At 42.3% G+C, this 13,856-nt stretch overlaps 1 protein-coding gene across 2 annotated transcripts in view; it reads right to left on the minus strand.

Moving 5' to 3' along the window:
• IL7R (interleukin 7 receptor) overlaps nt 1–13,856 on the minus strand; it is a 37,133-nt gene that overhangs the window by 19,551 nt on the left and 3,726 nt on the right. For both annotated transcript variants that reach the window (XM_033932928.1, XM_033932936.1), the window contains exons 2-4: nt 11,672–11,820; nt 8,925–9,079; nt 313–478 (exon numbers count right to left, since the gene is read on the minus strand). In XM_033932928.1, the coding sequence (XP_033788819.1) occupies nt 313–478; nt 8,925–9,079; nt 11,672–11,820 (470 nt within the window). The remainder of the gene's footprint in view (nt 1–312; nt 479–8,924; nt 9,080–11,671; nt 11,821–13,856) is intronic.

Raw genomic sequence — 13,856 nt, forward strand, 5'->3', positions numbered from 1 at the left:
TACAGTGCAATCATTCTTTCACACATTTCCCTCATGCTGCATCACCGTTGACTATATATCCCCTGAAGAAGGCAGTTCATACTGCCAAAACTGGGATCCTAGTTGTGATTATTGATTGACACATTAATATAGGAACTGTTGGTTGATTTAGAAATCTTATTTGCCTTTCTTTTTCTGTGTCTTTCTACTTTTGGAAGCAGGATACTGGGCTAGATGACTCTTGATTTAACTCAGTAGGGCAACTCTTATGTTCATATGTTCTTAGAGTGCAAAATTAGGAAGTGAAAAAAATATATATACAGTATACTGCACCTTTTTGATGCACTGAGGTTTTAAAGTGCTCTGAAGAACTCCAGTCACTCCATGTTCCATTGAAATATTTCCCATTTGGCTTAGATCGAACTTTCACCTCGTACTTTGCACCTGGTTTCAACTCTTGTTCCAATAATTTTATTTGAAGGAATTCAATGTTTTTATACTAAAATTGTAAAAAAATTACAGAAGTAAAAAAAATTTTTTTTTTAGTTTAAATATCTTTATTAATCCTCCTTTTATCAAGCAGCGCTAGAGGCCGGCAAGGTAAGTGCTCCGATGCTCATAGGAATTCTATGAGCATTGGAGCATTTACTGCCTGAGCTCGCTCTAAAAACCTCTAGTGCAGCTTGATAAAAGGGGCCTTAAAACTTTTTTTAAAGTACAAAAAATGTTACAAAACATTGTAACCATTAAAACCATGAAAATAACTCAATATAAAGGACAATAAGCAATAAAACATATTGCAACATTTATTGCAAGGACAATTAATATGAGATGTCATTTGGATTTAATTCTAGATGGATATACAGTAAAACCTTGGATTGCAAGTAACTTGGTATGCAAGTGTTTTGCAAGAGAAGCAAAACATTTTATTAAATTTTAACTTGATATACAAGCAATGTCTTGCAATACAAGTACATACAGTATACACGCATCACATCACAACTGAGCCGATAGTTCTTCTCTGTCTGATGCTGCAAGAGTGTATTCAGGGCAGGATTAATTCTTCGAGGGCCCCTAGGCACACAAGTACACTGGGCCCCCTAGCCACTCTCCGCCCCCCTGCCCCACCCCATTTATTTACCTGTTTTCTTATTTACTTCTTTATTTCCACTTGTATTTCTTTTTTTCTTTTATTATAAAATTCAAAACAAACAACATAGATTACCATACCAGTGCCAGTGTACAGTTTTAGTTCTATGCAAGCCCCAAATATCTCTGAACAAATCCCCATTTCAATCCCTTCCCACCTACTTGCCCAGGACTTTAACTCTGAACCCTTTCCATACGTATATAAAAGTGTTCAAATGCATTATAAAGTAGTAATACTATCCGAAACATAAGTCTACATTAATAACCAAGTTTGCAACTCCTCTCAACTGCCTCACTCTATGTTGTCCAACTTTAACCCATATGTATAAACAACCAAATCTGTAACTCTGGTACGTTCCACTCCAAGTGATCCACCAAAGAATCCAACGTGGAACAAAAGAAGATCGACAGACAATAAGGAGATTCAAATCAGGTTTATTTTTCAAGGTGCTTCCAGGAACCATGCCTGTTGCATTTCGCCAAACAAGGCTGGTCAACGCTATCAGAAAACCATGTCTTTCATACACACAGGACACAGAACCACCCTCACCCAGTATGGAATAAGTAATCACAAACTAAACTCCCCCTTTTTTTTTTTTTTTTTTTACAAAAGCACAGAAGAGATTTTAAGCACTGGCTGGCGGGCTGAATGTTCTGCGCTGTTCTGGCGATCATAAGAATTCTATGACCATCGGAGCAGTGCAGAGCATTCAGCATACTGGCTTGTGCTACAAAGCAAAGGAATGATACAATTTAGGGGGTAAAGAAACAGTGGTGCATATCCCCCAATACTGAACAAAATATAAAGATAGCGGATGTAAATTTGAAAAAAGAGAAATAAATCACTTTACAAATTAACAAATAAAAAGAAAACAAAAAATGGAAAACAAGTGATACCATTTTATTGAACTAATACATTTTTTAAATTAGCTTTCAGAGGTCAAAATCTCTTTCCTTAGGTCAGTAAAGCATAATGCTGTTACAGTATCCTGTCCTGACCTGAGGAAGAATTTGGCCTCTGAAAGTTAATCAAACGTATAAAAATTAGTCCATAAAAAAGGATCACTATTTCTATTTCTAAACATTTATCAACACAGCTACAATACTACTTTATCCTAAAGCAAAAAAAATAAAAAATATAATTTTTTTTCTACCTTTGTCATGTGGTTTCTGCTTTTCTCATCTTCTTGTCATTCTCTTCCTTCCATCCACTGTCTGCCCCTTCCAGAAAATGTCTTCCTTTCTCTGCCATCTCTCCTCCTGAACCCCTGGCATCCATCATCTTCCCTCTGTTCCTCTCATGGTCTGGCATCTTTCTCCTTCCCTCCCCCCTGTGGTTTTTAGCATCTCTCTCTCTTCTCATTTCCTCCACTCAGATCTGATATCTCTGTCTCCTTCCCCGTTCTTTGGTATCTCTCTCCTCTCTCTCTCTTCCCTTTCCTTTTCTTCTCTGGTCTTCCTTCTATCTCACTAACTATCTTCTTCCCTCCATCCGGCATGTGGGAAAGCAGCAGCAGCAGCAGTGATGAGGAAGTGAGGGCTGGGCACAAGTTCTCCCCACTTCCTTCATCTGCTGTACTCTAACCCCTTCTCTTTCTCCCTCCACCCTAGGCCCATCTCATCACTCACCTTTCACTCCGATTTTTTTTTTTTCTTCAAATGGCGACGTCCCCCCCCCCAGCATCGATCGGCAACACGGCCCCCCAGATCGGCAATGTGGGCCTCCCCCATTGACAGACCAATCGGCAACGGACCCCTCCTCCCCCATCGACGGAAAGTAGGATAAGCAAAGAACGCAGGTAAGAAAGGCAACAGCAACTTTAATTTTCCAAGCAGTGCTGCTTGCCCAAAGCTTCTCTCTGATGCGCCCCGACGGAAAAAGGAAGCTGCGTCAGAGGGAAGCTTTGGGCAAGCAGCACCGCTTGGAAAATTACAGTTGGTATGGTATGGTGTGGTATGGAGTCTAAATGTGGAGACTCCCTAGAGGGAAAGACTAACTCAAAGTCAATATAGCAAGCAAAAGAGTTCTAATACAAAGGAAGTGAAAAGTGAAAAAAACTTGATTAACATATCGGTCGTTAAATAATACTCTATTATTGTGGAATTGGTTTCCAAATTGCGAATGCCTTAGAAAGGGAAGAGGAAAAAACTGATTTAACCTAACAAATTTATGCTTCCTCTTTTGCTAACAAAATCAGTTTTGTTATTTGTTAGATTAAGTCAGTTCTCTTTTCCTTTTCCCTTTCTAAGGCATTTACGATTTGGAAACCAATTCCACAATACTAGCGTATATTTTTTCACTTTTCACTTCCTTTGTATGTTTCTCGTTTACTTCTGTATAAATTTTCTCCGTTCATGATTTAATTTTGTTTTTTGTTTTGTTTATTTTCATACTCTAGGACCCTTGAGAAAGACTTTGTTAGCTGAAACATGGCCTATGTCAGGTCCGTAAGTTTTTAATACAGTTGATGTGGATATTTTTCTTAATATTGATTGAAAAAATAAATTTTGCTCTCAAAATGTCATGGCAGTCCTTTTGAGAGCAGAGCTGATGTGGGTAAGAGTGACTGGAGATCACTCCTGCCCTGACTGTACCACTAGACTAGGGGTCTCAAAGTCCCTCCTTGAGGGCCGCAATCCAGTCGGGTTTTCAGGATTTCCCCAATGAATATGCATTGAAAGCAGTGCACATAGATCTCATGCATAGTCTACACCCCAGGGTGCTCAGTGAGCTGCGTGATGTCCTGGCAGAACCGCTATCAGGACTCTTCAATCTCTCCCTAAGTTCGGGGAGAGTCCCCATAGACTGGAAAACAGCTAACGTCGTTCCACTGCCCAAAAAGGGTTGCAGGGCAGGGGCTGCAAACTACAGACCGGTGAGTCTCACATCAATAGTATGCAAACTCATGGAAACACTAATCAGACGTAAATTAGACGCAATCTTGGATGAGGAGAATCTACGGGATCCCAGTCAACACAGATTTACCAAGGGTAGGTCCTGCCAATCCAATCTCATCAGCTTCTTTGACTAGGTAACAAAACAGTTAGACTTGGGAGAATCCGTGGACGTCGTATACCTAGACTTCAGCAAAGCTTTCGATAGTGTCCTGCATTGCAGGCTGTTGAGCAAGATGAAATCAGTGGGGCTGGGATAAACACTAACTACATGGGTCAATGACTGGCTGAGTGGCAGACTTCAGAGGGTGGTAGTTAACGGTACCCTCTCTAAAATATCGGAGGTGACCAGTGGAGTACCGCAGGGCTCAGTCTTGGGCCCGCTCCTTTTCAACATATTCATAGGTGACCTAACTCAGAGGCTTCAAGGTAAGGTAACATTTGCTGACGACGCCAAACTATGCAATATAGTGAGAGATGGCAATTCACCCGATAGTATGACACAGGACCTACATTTGTTGGAGCTTTGGTCCTCGACCTGACAGCTGGGCTTCAACGCTATGAAATACAAGATCATGCACCTTGGCAGCAGAAATCCGTGCAGAACTTACACCTTGAATGGTGAGACCTTAGCTAGAACTTCAACAGAACGAGACTTGGGAGTGATCATCAGTGCAGACATGAAAACTGCTGATCATGTGGAGAAGGCTTCATCTAAGGCAAGACAGTTGTTAGGTTGCATCCGCAGGAGTTTTGTCAGCCGGAATCCTGAAGTCATAATGCCATTATACAGAACCATGGTGAGGCCTCATTTGGAATACTGTGTGCAATTCTGGAGGCCACACTACCGAAAAGATGTGCTGAGAGTAGAGTCGGTGCAACGGATGGCCACCAGGATGGTCTCGGGGCTATCGTACGAGGAAAGGCTGAAAAATTTGCGGCTGTACTCACTCGAGGAACGTAGGGAGAGAGGAGACACGATCGAGACGTTTAAGTATATTACCGGCCGTATCGAGATGGAAGAAGAGATTCTCTTTCTCAAAGGACCCTCAGCCACAAGAGGGCATCCGCTCAAACTCAGGGGTGGGAAATTGCATGGCGACACCAGGAAATATTTCTTCACCGAGAGAGTGGTTGATCCTTGGAACGAGCTCCCGGTGAAGGTGGTCGAGGCAAACAGCGTGCAAGAATTTAAGAGCAAATGGGATGCCCATGTGGGATCCCTTAGAGCACAGGTGTCGAAGTCGGTCCTCGAGGGCCGCAATCCAGTCGGGTTTTCAGAATTTCCCCAATGAATATGCATTGAAAGCAGTGCATGCACATAGATCTCATGCATATTCATTGGGGAAATCTTGAAAACCAGACTGGATTGCGTCCCTCGAGGATCGACTTTGACACCCCTGCCTTAGAGGGTTAAGCCAAGGGAACCTGTCACCAGGAATGGGATCCCTAGGATAATAGACTTGGGGGTGGGTCAGTAGAGTGTGCAGACCTGATGGGCTATGGCCCTTATCTGCCGTCATCTTCTATGTTTCTATGTTTCTAATCCTGAAAACCTGACTGGATTGCGGCCCTCAAGGAGGGACTTTGAGACCCCTGCACTAGACCATCAGGGAATTTAAGGTAGTCCTGGGTGGGATGGGGGTCATATTTGTGTGTACTGCAATTGTAAATAATGCAGTTATGATCTTGTATAGGGCTACCAGACGTCTGGATTTCCCTGGACATGTCCTTCTTTTGAGGACATATTCAGAGATACGGACAGCTTTTCAAAACCTGGCACTTGGTCCGGGGTTTTAAAAAGCTTCTGGTAACAAGCGATGTCGGAACGGCATTTGTGCATGCGTGGATGCAACCTGGTGACGCGTGATGTAATCGTGTCACACCAGCGCATGCGTGAATGCCGTCCGATGTTGCTCATTGCTCGTGCAGGTCGACGGGGACGGGCCTGGGGGTGGAACGGGGTGTGGCTGGCCAGAATGGGGCGGGCTTGGGACCGGATTTTCAGTTTGGAAATTCTGGTAACCCTAATCTTGCATAGTAGTTCATATGGTAAATAGAGTGCTCCAAATAAATGCTTTTGATATAAAAGTTTGCAGTAATTTAAGTCGGTAAATTTGTGATGATATACTCCTTAGGAAATAGCCTCTTGGTAGAGATATGACATTAGCTGTCATTCCAAATGTGGCACAAAGTCAGCCATTGTAAAAGCACTGTGGCTTTTTGAGTTTGCCAAATCCATCCAAAAATAACTCTTATAAATTTGGTATGTCTGTAACAGAAAAAGGTTCACATTTAGACCTAACCTATAAAGTTTTAGTGCTTTTCATGTTTCCTTATTTAAGATGAGCTTTCAAAGGAACCATAACTGATTTCATGAGTATTTGCAGTTTCACTTCCCCCTCCCCATTCACAGTTTCTGCACTCGCAATTTCACATAATCGTGATTTTTTTCTGGGGAGGGGGAAAATTTTTAAAAAAACATATTTTTTACCTCTCTGCCGCCTTTCCGGCCTTACCTGGTGGTCTAGTGGGCTTTTGGGGCAGGAGCGATCTTCCTACGCTCCTGCCCCGTGCAGATCGCCATAAGGAAATGGCTGTAGGGAGTTCCCGTCGTAATCTCGAGAGACTACGGGAACTCACAGCAGCCATTTCCTCATGGCGATCTGCACGGGGCAGGAGCGTAGGAAGATCGCTCCTGCCCCGAAAGCCCTCTAGACCACCAGGTAAGGCTGGGAAGGCGGCAGGGAGGTGGGGGTGGGTCAGAGCCGGATAATCGCGGTTTTTCTCCTTTCGCGGTCCGGCTCTGCCCATATCCCCTGCGAATAACGAGGGAGAAGTGTACCAGCCGAGTGTACTTGCATGTGCCTGGCTTAATCTTTGAGACAAGCATATGCTACTGGCAGGATCAATCTAATATAATAAAATGGTAAGCCGCGCATGCGCACTAAAAAAAACGTGTTCCCTGATCTGTCGCGAAAAAACAATTGCGCATGCGCGGCCCCGGCGGCGGCAGCTTTCAAATAAAAAATTCCATAGCTGCGGCGGCCTTCCTCACCCCCGGCTCCTCTCTCGAACTGGACGGTCCCCGCATCTGCCTACCCTTCCCCCCAACACAGCGTATTTCTCCCCCCCCAACGAATCAATAAATCGAGCCGGGCCGCCCTCCGCAACAGACCAGAGGAGATCTTTGCCGCTCACCCCCCTTCCCTTGCCGCTGACCCGAATACCTACCCGGAGATTCAAGAAGCCTGTACAGCAGTCTTCACACGCTGCTTCAGGCCCTTCTACTGCCCTGATTTGTTCTGCCGCGTCTCTGATGATGTCATCAGAGATGCGGCAGAGCAAATAAGCGCAGTAGAAGGACCCGAAGCAGCGTGTGAAGACTGCTGCACAGGCTGCTTGAATCGCCGACTTACAAGGGAAGGGAAGGGGGGGGGCTGCAAGGACTCTATCCGAGTAATTTAAAAACTCTGGACAGGGGGAGCAGGAAGAGGTGATGATGGACAGGGGGGGAAATGAAGGGAGGCCTAATGCTGGACAGGGGGAGCAGGAAGAGGTGCTGATGGACAGGGGGGAGGTAAAACAAAGGGAGAAGGGCTGCTGCTGGATAAGGGGAGCAATGAAGAGGTGGTGGTGGACAGGGGGGAAAAATGAAGGGAGGCCTAATGCTGGACAGGGGGAGCAGGAAGAGGTACTGATGGACAGGGGGAAAAAATTAAGGGAGGCCTACTGCTGGACAGGGGGAGCAGGAAGAGATGCTGATGGACAGGGGGGGGGCGGAAATGAAGGGAGGCCTACTGCTGGACAGAGGGAGCAGGAAGAGGTGATGATGGACAGGGGGGAAAAAGGAAGGGATGCCTATTGTTGGACAGGGGGAGAAGGAAGAGGTACTAATGGACAGGGGGGAGGTAAAACAAAGGGAGAAGGGCTGCTGCTGGATAAGGGGAGCAGTGAAGGGGTGGTCGTGGACACAGGGGAGGTAAAAAGAAGGGAGAATGTACAGGAAAAAGTGGCTAAGGAGACAGAGAGAGAAAGAAATAAAGACAGACACACACACATATATTCTAGCACGAGGGAGGAAAATGCTGCACAGGGAAGTAGGGAGGGGGGAAATGCTGATGCTCAAGGAAATGGAGGGGGAGGAAACGCTGATATGGCTACTGTACAGGAAAGTGGACAAGGGGAGATAAATGCTGCATAGGGGGCAGAAAGAGAGACAAATAGAAAGAAAGACAAATAATAGGAGGGAGGGAGACAGAAATAAAAGAAAAAAGACACAAGGGCAGGGAGTGAGACAGAAAGAAAGACAGACATACATATATTCTAGCACCCGTTAATGTAACGGGCTTAAAGACTAGTCTTTAATAAAGAAACATTCAAAGCACTAAAACTTTATAGGTTAAGTCTAAATGTGAGCCTTTTTCTGATACAGACATCACACATTTACAAGAGTTATTTGTGGATGGAGATGGAAAACCTTCCCCTGCTCTCTCCCACAGTGATGTAATAGCTCCAGAAACTACCTTGTGTAGCATATTGATCATTAGGTAGCTGACAAGAGCACCAGGCATTACTGCAAGGGAGATGCATGTTTTGCTCTCCCTCTCCCCTATCAACTTAAGAAGAAAAATCCAATAAGGGGAAAAGCAAAACGGCTGAGAGAACATGCAAGAGACTACCAAACTGTTAATATCTTGGCCCATCCCTTGTCACTGCATTACAAAATTTCTAGAGTTATAACCCAAGAAGTCAATCAAATGAGTATAACATAAATGAAACCTCTCCAACAAGCCTTCCATAGCAATGAGCTTGATTACCTTCTCGAGAATATTGAACCTGGTTCTTGTTATCCAAAAGCACTTGAAAACCAAGAAAATTATCATTGAATGTCTACTTACTTCCCAGTTATCATTTTCCACTCTATAAGCTATTTGGTGCTCCAGATTGTCATGTAGGTAGTCATTTGATGAATATGTTATATTGTATGTGATGAGATACTCTTTACCTTTCTCCAGGTATGTGACTGTTACATTAAAAGGGGCGTAAGGGTGAGCTGCGAAAATAGGAAAAATATATATATAGAATTTGTATAAGAAATGTGACATCCTTCATTTACTATCTGAATATTTTAAAATCCTGCAAAAGCTCTTAAAGATAGAGTTTATATTGGTTATTTTGTGAGCAATCACTCTATAATTAAAATAATTCCTTCTTGATAAATATTAGGAAACCTGTTCATGAAACAGTCATCAAATATGTCCTTTGACCACTGTGGCTCGATCTGGATAATGCTGGGAGGTTCATGGATGGAGCTGGGGCAGACCATCATTTATCCAGATGGTGACAATATTCAGGCTTCTATCTAGATATGTATTCACCTAATTTAGGACAGGAAGAAGGCTGTCAAGTGTATGTGGACTGGCCATCTAGTTAGTATCTGAATATCACCACTTCCCAAATAGCCACAGTGCTGCTATCCAGGTATTGCCACTGAAAATCAGGATATTATTTACCATGATGGCTAATGTTTAAAAATAGAGAAAAAAGTAGAATCTGAATACACACAAGGGCAATTAAATTGACTGGAGGAAAAGAGCCTCAGATGCCCTGTTATGCACAGCTACAATGTTTCAATTGCTGGCCTTACTCAGGACTGTTTTCTTCCATGGGCTACTGAACTTTTAACATCTTTTGTCATTTAGAGTGAGGTAATTATTGAATTACAGGTTTAATATTGTGTTTCAAATGCAAAGCACATAAACAAGCACTTATCTCCACTTGTCCTGACAGGACCTGTTTCGCTAAAGGCTTCTTCAGGTGGCTTGGTTAACCTGCTGGATCTGCTCACATTTCTGTGTTCAAACTTCTCCGGGCTTGAACACAGAAGTGTGATCAGATGCAGCACGATAATGAAGTCCCCTAAGAGCTGGAGTCTCAAAACTCGCCGGTAAAATCCAATGAGTCAATGTAGTGCCTGTAGAGGGAGTAACTTTTATTTTACAGGCGATTCTCAGCCATTTTATTTATGCCTACCAAAAGCCCATTTTTAATATAATTGGTATATTAACATAGGCCGTGCTCTAGGGGTCTCTTCCAGCCCACAACGCACCAAATCCATCTTTGACATCATGACCAAAGAGCCAAAGTGTCCTGATCACCCCCATATCTGCACTCTCTATACCACCAATGATTAAAAAGGTTGGTCTGGGGGACCTATTAGAGTTGGAGGAGGTTTACCTACTTCAGTAGAAGGATGGATGGAGATTGTGATTGGTTGGAGAGGAGGAAGTGAAGTACTTTGTACTTAAGCTATCCTGGCTGAATCCAAGTTTCCAAGTTTATTTACAGTTTGATATACCAACCATCAAACAAATATCTGGACGGTTTACAATTATTAAAATTAGAGTTTAAAAAAGAGTAATAATAATAAAAGAGAAAATAGGGTAACAAAAACCAGACAAAGACAAAGATATGGACAAAGTTGTTACAACAGACACTGGGGGAGGAAAGATTCAAAATTACATTGAAGTCAAAATGAAAATAAAAGGGAGGTAGGAAGGGGAAGGGAGATAACGAATAGGGGAGGGGAGGGAGGTTGTTTCTTAAAAGCGGTTCTTTTTAACAGTTAAAGTGGAAGGAAAAGGATCTTATCCAGAATGTTGGTATGCATCTTGAAATAAAAAGGTTTTTAATTTGTCAAGTAAGTTTTCCGTTTGAAGGTGAGATGTCATTGCATTCCAGAGGGAAGGGGTTGTGACGGAGAAGATAGAGTTTTGAGTGTAGAAAAGTTCTTTGAGAGACAGAACAGTCAGTATATTTTGATCAGCAGATCTCAATGCATGAAGTGAGGCATAAGGAATAAGATATTTATCAAGGAATGATGGGGAGTGTGCGAGTTTAATCTTAAATACCAATAGGAGAATTTTATAAGTAATTCAATGTGAAACAGGAAGCCAATATTGGCTGGGATCCGCATAACTTCCAGTGGCTACTGCAATTGGAATTAGCCTTGGATTATTCAGTACTGGTGCCCAGATATGGCCCAGTACTGAATATCCAAGGCTAATTCTGTCTGCAGTTGTCAGCGTTTATAAAACAAATAAACACCGAATACTGCGGGCTAAATATTGGCCAGTTTGTTTTCTTTTTGGGCAATATCCATATGCAATAACTTATCAACTTATATAGAATTAAGTCTTTTTATTCCTCCTTTTGAAAATTGTTGAAAACATTTTTATTTAAGAAGATTTACTTTGAGCTGTTTTAAATTCATGCTAGGATTTATGTGGAATTGATTAGCTGAATTATATTTCATTATTTGTATAATTCCCAGAGAAGCCTGGTCTCTCTTTTATGTAAGGTACCTAGTTGAATCTTATTTTGGAGAAGCTGGATAGGTTCTCAGAATAGATCAGGTTAGATTAGGACTCTCCCCACAGTTCACTCTTACTCTCCTTCCCAAAAATCAAACCTTCCTTACAATCACTCTTGTCTTCACTCAGGCTCACTTTTTTTCTTTCAGAGCTTTCGCTTCCTTTCTCTTCCCCAATCCCAGGATCATCTTTTCACCTACCTAGACTTGATACCAACCACAAGATCTTCCTTCAGTCAACTTTGTACTCCCCTCTTCTTTTAGACAACTTACCAATTTTTACTGGCTCATATATCTTGCAGTGGGTTTTCAGTGGGAGGAGCATGCATACTTTATAGGTATCTAGTATTTTCAGGTGATGTAATTTTAATGTATATCTGTCCTCCTTCAACTCGACGTATTTTATGCAGTGAGGGAAATGGCTGTGAAGATAAAAGAAACCCCAATTTTCAAAGTGAGATCATTGGCAATTAATGTTTTCCCCTTCCTTTCATTACTTTCTTTATAAATAAACTTTTCGTTTCTGCTTTTATTTTCCCTTATTCACATACTCATGTTTCAAAAAAATGTACAAACCACCAAAAGAAAGGAGGAATAGACCTTGCCTTATACAATATCAGAGTCCACAGAAGAAAGGCAAGAAAAAGATGTCAATTCCAGTCGTGCATTGAAATCTTTATTGTGTAGGTCCCAACAAGGATCCAACTTTCGACAATAACAATTGCCTTCTTCAGGGGACAAATAAAAATACAAAGCTGTATAACAGTAAAAAATGATGTCAGGTTGGACAGATCACTAAACTAAAACTAAACTAAACTAAACCTTAGGTTTGTATACTGCGCCATCTCCACAAGCGTAGAGCTTGGCACGGTTTACAGGGTTAGGTTGAAAAGGAGCTACAATGAAGGGTTATAGGAAAGGAGCTAGGAAGATAAAGAGGGACAGGGAACCAAAAAGCGGGAAGTGTTAGATTTTTGAAAAGAGCCAAGTTTTCAGGTGTTTGCGGAAGGATTGGAGGGAACTTGAAACTCTGAGCGGGGATGTGAGATTATTCCAGAGTTCTGTCGTTCTAAAGGGGAGGGATGTTCCTAGTTTTCCTACGCGGGATATACCTTTTGTAGAGGTGAATGATAGTTTCAGTTTTTGGGAGGATCTAGTGGAATTAGGGTTAGAGGAGTTCCAGAAGAGTGGGATAACGGGAGGGAGGATGCCATGTAGGATCTTGAAGGCTAAACAGGCACATTTAAAGAAGACTCTGGAGTGAATTGGGAGTCAGTGAAGTTTGGACAGGAGTGGGGAGACGTGGTCGAACTTGCCTTTTGCAAAAATAAGCTTGGCCGCGGCGTTCTGGATTAGCTGAAGTCTATGGAGTTTTTTTTTAGTTAGGCTTAAATAGATGGAGTTGCAATAATCCAGTCTAGAGAGGATGGTGGATTGAACAAGGACGATGAAGTGAGAATGATGAAAGTACGATCTCACTTTCCTCAACATATGAAGACTAAAGAAGCATTTTTTTACCAAGAAGTTTCACAACCGAATTAAGAAATCATTTCATATTCTGCCATAGCTTTCGGAGTAAAAAGTGCAATAAAGTAAAGAAGTGTTTGCGATGAGCCTACCGCCACCACAAATTGTTATTGCCGAACCTTTGATCCATGTTGGGACCTACATAATAAAGATTTCTGTGCACGACTGGAATCAAGAACATTAGAATAGCCTTACTGGATCAGACCAATGGTCCATTTAGCCCATTATCCCATCTTCACAGAAGCCAATCCAAGTCACAAGTACCTGGCAAAAGCTCATATAGTAGCAGCATTTCATGTTACCATCCCTTGTCTGTCTCAACAGCAGACTATGGACATTTCCTCCAGGAACTTGTCCAAATCTTTTTTTAAACCAGCTACATTAACTACTCTTACCATATCTTCTTGCCTTTTTTCTGTGGACTCACAAAAATGCAGCAGTCAATATTTAGCAAGTGCCAATCTGACTGCCACAGGACTAATTAGACCTGGATATTCAATTCCTGCCCCTGTCCAGATACTTGCACCAAACATCAGGGTATTTGACAGTACTCAGAAGTTATGCAGATATGGTTGGTATTCAGTGCCATACTTACAGTAGATAACTAATTGGTTTTTTTTTTTGGTTTTTTTTTTTTTAAATGCAGCACAACATGCCCAGTTATGTATCTGTGCTTTGGCAAAGAATATAAGCAGTATCTGGATAACTTTAAGGTTGCCCCAACTCTGTCCTTGAATATCCCAAACACTAAGCACACAGTGCAGTGGTGATCTGCCTGACATTCAGTGGCATCTGAGTTGCAGCCATTTCTGCTCAGATAACCCCTTTTGAACACTAACCACATATGTATTAATGCTTTTATTTAATGCCCTTACATAAGATATTTTGCAACAATGGAGTGCACATAATAGGTTTCAGGATAGGTGTTAGT

Source organism: Geotrypetes seraphini, chromosome 1, assembly GCF_902459505.1.
Source record: "Geotrypetes seraphini chromosome 1, aGeoSer1.1, whole genome shotgun sequence".
In the NCBI taxonomy this organism is placed as follows: domain Eukaryota; kingdom Metazoa; phylum Chordata; class Amphibia; order Gymnophiona; family Dermophiidae; genus Geotrypetes; species Geotrypetes seraphini.